Source organism: Montipora capricornis, chromosome 12 (assembly GCF_036669925.1).
Source record: "Montipora capricornis isolate CH-2021 chromosome 12, ASM3666992v2, whole genome shotgun sequence".
Classification (NCBI taxonomy): Eukaryota; Metazoa; Cnidaria; class Anthozoa; order Scleractinia; family Acroporidae; genus Montipora; species Montipora capricornis.
This window is the reverse complement of record NC_090894.1, coordinates 29332438-29339937: the sequence shown is the minus strand read 5'-3', so window position 1 is coordinate 29339937 and position 7500 is coordinate 29332438. Positions and strand designations below refer to the sequence as shown.

The 7500-nt window shown below is 39.9% G+C and overlaps 1 protein-coding gene across 2 annotated transcripts in view; it reads left to right on the top strand.

Moving 5' to 3' along the window:
* Nucleotides 1-4432: 4432 nt before the first annotated feature.
* Nucleotides 4433-7500, top strand: part of LOC138026153 (kelch-like protein 3) — a 3081-nt gene continuing 13 nt past the window's right edge. The window contains exons 1-2 of one of the 2 annotated variants that reach the window (XM_068873367.1): nt 4433-6273; nt 7097-7500. The exon at nt 7097-7500 is cut by the window's right edge and continues 13 nt beyond it. In XM_068873367.1, coding sequence (XP_068729468.1) covers nt 4539-6273; nt 7097-7128 — 1767 coding nt within the window. In that variant the 5' untranslated portion in view covers nt 4433-4538 and the 3' untranslated portion in view covers nt 7129-7500. The other variant, XM_068873366.1, reaches the window with a different exon arrangement.

The window sequence follows — 7500 nt, the reverse complement described above, 5'->3', positions numbered from 1 at the left end:
TCAAAATTCTGTAATAAGAAAAAAATTCACCTTGGCGTTTTGTAAATATAAGCGCTTAAAGCTGAAATTAATGGTGTTTTTAGCAGGTCATAGTATTGCTATGGTAACCTATTGTGTCACAAGAATAATGCCAACGTGTTCGCTAGTGATTGGGCAGTATTTTGATACCATAATTGTAGCATCAATTGATAAAGAGTAGTAATTATGACCCATCAAAAATCTGCGTCCTCGAAAGTGCTGGAAACTACTTTGAGCCACCTTAAAAGAAGCACTTCGAAATTGTCATGAAAGCCGGCACGTTGGCTTCGTTGTTTCATTGAACAACAGGCTATCATATGGGTGGTCGTGAGTTCAAACCTCAGGTGGATTAAGCCCTCGAGTTTTTTCAATAACCAAGGAGGAACCTGTGGCTTTTGTGATACTTCAGTCCTCTCTCACGAGAACTATAAACCGGACCCTCTGAGTGCGGCGTTAAACAACCCACACACAAAGAGTATGGTACCGAATTCGCGGAGGGACAAAGAAAGACTATTATGGTATTTTTGATACTGGCTAATTTTGCGTCTCATATCCAAAGCACCCTAGTTGAATAATTGTTAATTAGCCCTTACCTACGTCAGAGCCAGAAAACAGCGTTCTACTCTGCAGTCGTAAAACGAATGATGATGTTCTTATCCGCAGTGGAACAATTAAGGACTGGAACAAAGATTTTAGAGAAGCAGAAAGAACTTGGCTGTTACATTTGTCATTGATGACATTTTTACTGCCTTTTCGTGTTGAAAAATATTTCACTCGTTCGCTGTACGACATGTGCTCACTCGTGTAATATTTTTCAACACTCGAAGAGAAATTTCGTATTTCCGCGCGGCCATGTGATATCCTCTATATCAGTGCAAATAACAAAACCATTCGCCTCGCTTTTTCTCCTCTTCAGATGAATATACGCTGACTGCAAATAAGCAGGTTCATCTACAAATAGACAATTTTTTATACAAGGGCCAGCTCAACAAAGTGGAAGCGCCGGATCTTGGGAGATCTAACCAGCAAATAATTTGTAGATTTAAAACAAAATAATACTGCAAAGCTGGTTTTACGGCTGTGAGAATATAACATGCAGTCGAACAAGACATCTTTCACGCACCACAACCACCATACGAACTGAAACTCTTTGTGACCTCACAAGAATGATCCTCACCATAAACATTTTCCATTTCAACAACAACTTCTACCTCCAAACACATGGCACCGCTATAGGAACACGCATGGAACCCTCATACGCAAATCTCTTTCTTGCTAAATTTGAAACATACACACTTAAAGGGGCTCCCTTTCAACCTCATACATGGTGGCGTTACATCGACGATATCTTTATGACATGGACTCACACAGTAGCTGACGATCTACAGACCTTTATTTCTTACTTAAACAATCTTCATCCTACCATTAAATTCACCTCTTCTCACTCCTCTACATCTATCCCATTCTTACACGTTATGGTTTCCCTCAACGATGACGTACTTACCACAGATCTCCAACACCAAACCCACAGACAAACACCTTTCCAATACCTCTTACGATGTTCATCCCACCCCGTACACACCAAACGTGCTATTCCATTCAGTCTGGCACTTCGTTTACGATGCATATGTTCTTCAGACGATACTTTCAATCGACGTTCTAATCAACTTAATATGCAATACCTCAACAAAAGTGGCTACACTCTCTCTTTCTTCAAAAAAGAAGTACGACGTGTTCACGCTACACAACGCGATACAGCTCTTACGACTAGCGCCAATTCCACTAACACATCGAGTCGTGTCCTTTTGTTGTCACCCATAACCCTGCCCTTCCTTCTTTTCCATCTATCATAAAAATATTACCTCTCCTCATTGCTTTCAGACGTTCTAACAACCTCGCTATTTATGATAGGTCGCTATTTATGATAGGTGTGTCAATCAATCAATTAAGGTTTTCAAACCCTGACCCTATTTGCGGGTAGAAAATCGAGATTCGATACCCTCTTTAAGGCCCATACAAGCAATAAAGGTCCCTTTAAAATCGCTTTGTTAAACTTGAAAACGTGAATTCAAGCGTGTAGTTCAATTTTAATAAAACGTATCTTTTTCATTTGAGGGTTGGCGTGGATACCGCAATTTAGTGACCCTATCTAAGGAATACCTAAGAATCACAATACCAAAAATACCAAAGAGGATACCCTGATCACCTCAAAAACCCTACCCTATCGGACGGCACATACCTAAATATCGTATATAAGAGAGTACTCCCCCACTCCCCCAAGGGGGCCTGTTAAGCCTGGTTTTCATTAGCGACGCAAGCACAAGCCCAAGCATAAGTAGCTCAGTTATGGTAGTGAAAACGAACATCGAAACCTTAAAGCATTAAATAACAACTACGGCGTCCGCCATTTTATTCAAATGCTCAGACGCGGAGAATCTGGAACGAGTGCTTTAATTGGCCAGACGTAGCAAACTTCCTGGTGCTTACGCTGCGTTTCATTTTCACACAACGCAAGCGAACGCAAGCATAAGCGCAAGCACAAGGAAAAGGAAAAAATTGATCCTTATGCTTGTGCTTGCGCTTCTGCTTATGCTTGCGTCAACCCTGTTTTTCACAGTGAAATAAGCGCTCTTATGCTTGCGCTTTTGCTTGCACTTGCGTCGCTCGTGAAAACCAGGCTTTACCTTTCTCAGGCTTTCCGCCATCTTTAGATACTCGAATGCCAGTGCTACACTTGCTCCAAGCGGGGACGGGACCCAAAGTCAAAATCAGTCAAATATACCACCCCCAGGGAACAGATTGTTGCTCAAAAGCGCTTCAATGCCCCTATAATCCCCCACCCTTCCCCGGGAACTGGGGGGTGGGGGTTTCAATTGACTGATGCATTATAAATGCATGAGGGGAAATGATAACTGACGACATCGCAAAAATTCGTAAGTCAGAAACCCGTCTAAAACGAACGCAGTTTGCCCTCCGATTGCACAGAAAAGACGAGGACAACTTTACGTAGAGGTAAGTGAAGTTTATTTCTACATTTGCAGCTCACTTTAGAATTTATAAGATCAAAATATATTTTCCCATGCGAAGTCTATAAATGGTAGACCGAGCTTGGACTGCCCCTGTGTTTCCCGTAGTTCATTCAGTTGACACAAGGTGATCACATGCATCTTTATGGTTGCCTAGCACGTACCGGTAATCAATTCCTTCCTTTTCACAAAACATCATGGCCTTTCCGTTTATTCATAAAAGTCAGAGACTGCAGAAATTTTCGTGTTTTTAAGATCGATTGTCATTAATCTTTCGATGAGAATTCGATTCAGAGTAATATATAAAAACTATGTTTATTTTTTTCTTCATCTGTCCTTTGGCTTGTCTTTTCTGGTGGCATCAGATTAGACTAACAAGAAGAGGAATTATGAAGCGGAAACAACACCTTCAGTCCTTTCTTAGCCTGTGTACAGCCGCCCGCTCTCCGAAAAAAAAAAATCGGAGAGGAGCGTCGCTCCTCTCCGGTTTTTTTTTTTTTGGAGAGCGGGCGGCTGTACACAGGCTAGTCCTTTCTTAGTGTGTGCAATAAACGTTTGCTTAGTGCAACTGCAAGACATGCTGTAAAACGTCCGTCAGAGCAATTTGCAGTTAGTTTTTTGCAGACTATTTATTTAAAGAAGAAACGAGTGAATTTTACTCAAAACCGTGTTTTTTAATCTTTAAACTAAATTTATTACGAAAGCTTAAAAAACTAAAAGACCTCAAAATGGGACAGAACATTACAAAATAATTAAACGCGGGAACGTGTAAGCCAAATGGCCTCTGCTGGTGCGACATGTGGGTGACCCCGCAAAAACTCTTAATGACCCCCACTTGAAAAAATTGACTGGAACGCTGCAGTTCAATACCACCCAATTCAGTGCCTTCCTTTTTTGTGTAACATGTACCAAAGGCAACCCAGTGTACGCTTTATGGGATCTTCTTGCAAGCGTTGCCTCAGTTTCTTGCCCCAACTTTCGGGCGGCCAGTTTGCGGAAAATCGTGTCGAACAGGACCGCTTGCTACGCAGGCTAGTAACCCTATACATATTTATCTGTAATCTTATACCTAGTTTTCTTATGGCTTATATTTGAATTTCAAAAAATTGTAACGGCAAATCATTTAACTCCCTGTTGAAGTAATGCCGTGCCTGAAAAAAGTATTGGTAAATAAAAAAAATTATATATCCTCACAGCCGTACAACCAGCCTTGCAGGATTATTTCATCTACAAATCCCCACCTATGGCATGTACCCAGAAGGCTGCTTAAAACGAAAGTTACCAATCCCTACCCCCTGGGGACTGTCTTTTCTCTTAAATTCCGTAACTTCAGTTAACTTCAGGTGAGAGAGAGGGAGAGAGAGACTGGGTTTAAGGTTGGTGGTACATGTACCAAGCTTGAAATTGACCTTGATCACTCGTTCCGTATTTTCCTCTCTTTAATCTTTATGAACCAGTGATAACTTTTTAAAATTTCTTAACCAACTCATTATTATGTCGCAAAGTTTAGCGCCTATTGACATGGAAGAATACGTAGAAGCAACGTTCGAAAGCGAAGATTTGAATACTTCCGCATCGAATTCCAATATGGCGGACCTTTCCCAGCCAATGCCATCAGATCCATCAAAACACTGTCAGGAACTTATCGATCGTCTGGATGCTCTGAGAAGAAAAGAGAGTTTCTTTGATGTAACAGTATCAATAAAAGACAAAGAGATTAAAGCTCACAGACTTGTGTTGGCAGCAGCAAGCCCGTTTTTTCTTTCCCTTCTGGTCAGTGACATGAGAGAGGGAAAGGAACAGTTCATCAGGATAGAACTTGAAGAAGCAACGGGGTCAGTCATGGAAGAAGTTTTTAAATACATTTACACTGGTAATGTTGCAGTCACTAAGGAGAATGCCTACGACTTATTGGCAGCAGCAGATTATCTTCTTTTACCAGGTTTAAAAACTTTGACTTGTGATTTTTTGGAGGAAAACATTACAATTGAAAACTGCATTTTCAATTACTACTTTGCTGACAAGTATCGGTGTTTGGAATTAATGGAGGAGTCCTGCGAGTTTATTAACTCAAATTTCAGTTCAGTCATGGAAACAGATGACTTCCTGAAGCTCGATATTGTAAAAGTCATGAAATGGGTTTCCAGCGATTGTGTCACTGTTGGCTCCGAGGAAGAAATTTTTAAGGGAATAGTAAAGTGGGTGTCTCACAAGAAGAGTGAACGAGAAAGCAACTTTGCTGAATTGTTGAGTCAAGTCCGTCTGAAATCCATGTCTCATGACTTTCTCTTCAACGAACTGATCAATGAAGAACTGGTAGCAACAAGCAAGGAGACTTTATATTTTGTGTTGAGATCCATGAAGTGCATTTTTGATCCCTTCTGCGAAAATGCCACTAAGCCACCCAGGAAGTGCTTGGAGAGGTACACAGATGTGATTTTTGTTTGTGGTGGCAGAACAGCCTTATGCTATGCACCCCAGGATGACATTTGGTATCACTTTCCAGACATGTTATTTGAACATCAAGATCATGCTGTTGTTCAATACAGAGATAAAGTCTGCATTTTCGGGGGACAGAGTGTTGGACCAGGAAAATCTCGAGTAATAGAATATTTTCTATCTTCCACTAATTCCTGGGGGACAGTTGAAGGAAGGCATGGTTGGGATAATTGTTCTTGTTTATCAGTTCTAGATGGTTGCATCTATGCATTATCTACTTTCTCAATATTTAAAGATGCCATTATTCTCTATAAGCTTGATGAGAATGTTTGTGAGGCTGTGGCTGATCCACCAACTCTTCGCTATCATGGAGCTTGTTTAGTCAGTGATAAAAGACACCTTTACTTAGTAGGAGGAAGTGATGTTGATTCTTACCAAGCAGTTAAAACAGTGGAAAGGTTTGATCCTATTTTAGCCACATGGGAGGAGGTTGCAGCTATGAATGAGGCAAGATATAATGCTTTTGGAGCAGCCATGAATGGAAAGGTCTATATAGCAGGTGGCACAAGTGAAAATGAGGAAGGTTGTACCATATTGAAGTCTTGTGAGGTATATGACCCATCAACTGATGAATGGCAAGTCATGAGTAACCTAACCGTGTGTCGTCAAGCTGCAAACATGGTATGCATTCAGGAAGCCCTTTATGTGGTTGGTGGCTTCAAAGGCATACAAAAGTCTTCAAGAGAGTTATCAGTGGAAGTGTTTCAGTTAGGAGGATGTGATTGGAAAAGTAAGTCCACTATACCCACTAACTTTGAGAATGAAAATCCTGAGGATCGAAAGAAAAAGATTCATCATAAGGCATGTCTTGCAGTGATCCACAAGAGCCTATTAGAAAAGCTGTGTAAGCTTTGACATTTCTCGTAATTATGACTGCCTTGTGGTAGCATTCCTTTAAATAGTGCCACCTGGAGACATTTTTCCCTTAAAGTGCTACTACGACCAAAAAAGCAATTCTTTTATTTCTTTGGATTTCAAAAGTATGTTAACTTAATATTAAGTGACCCAAGTTTTAAGTTCTGATTTTATAAAAAGAGACCTGTTTATTTTGACTGGAATTTTCTAATTTATTGGTACACCATTACTAACTTTAAAATCTTGACAGAGCTGGATCGAGGAGAAAATGACGTCAAAGACTCACTTGTTTAAGAATGGCTGATGTGTACGGGGCTGAATTAATATGCAGCACGGGAGTTTCGGGCTTTCATACTTTTAAACCCATGTTTTGCATACATAATAAATTGCGTTTACACACTGAAATTTTAAGCTAGTGAGTAAATGACATCATTTTTCCCTACATCCAACCCTCTGAGGGCCAATCGGTCAGTTTTGAACGTGAGTAATGGCAGACCATGAAATCCAAAACTTGCACTCAAAGTAAACATCCTTTGGATAAAACTCAAAGCTCAAAATTTTGCCAGTTAGGTGTTAAATGAACACGCTTTCAAAATCTGAAGAAAAAAAGGAAGGATTTTTGATCATAGTAGCACTTTAAATTCAGTATTATGACTACCTTTGGTGGCCTAATAATTAAGGATTTTGCCTCCTTTTAGGCTGGCTTACTACAGTTTTCCGAAGAAAATGATCAAGATTTTCAAATCTGTGAAATTAAAGCAACAGGACATCTCTTCTGAAGTGTTAGTCGTTGCAATTGATGTAAAATGTAAATTTCTCAAACAAATAAACTCAAATCAGGGGAAAATGTTAAATATAGTGGCCGAGCTCGTGAAGTGGGAGCTGGAAACTAGACTTTACAAACTTAAGGCCTTTTTCTCAAAAACTAGTTGTATAATTATCCCCACCTTAAAATTTCAGGATTTCCTTAGCAAGAAAAAATTAATCATGTATAGACAGTATAGACAGACAGGTTTTTCACAAATGGCAAAAATGCCGATTTTCGTCTATTTTAATAATAACTGAAAAATTGTCTGGCAGATCTTTTTAAAAAAATGTTGCC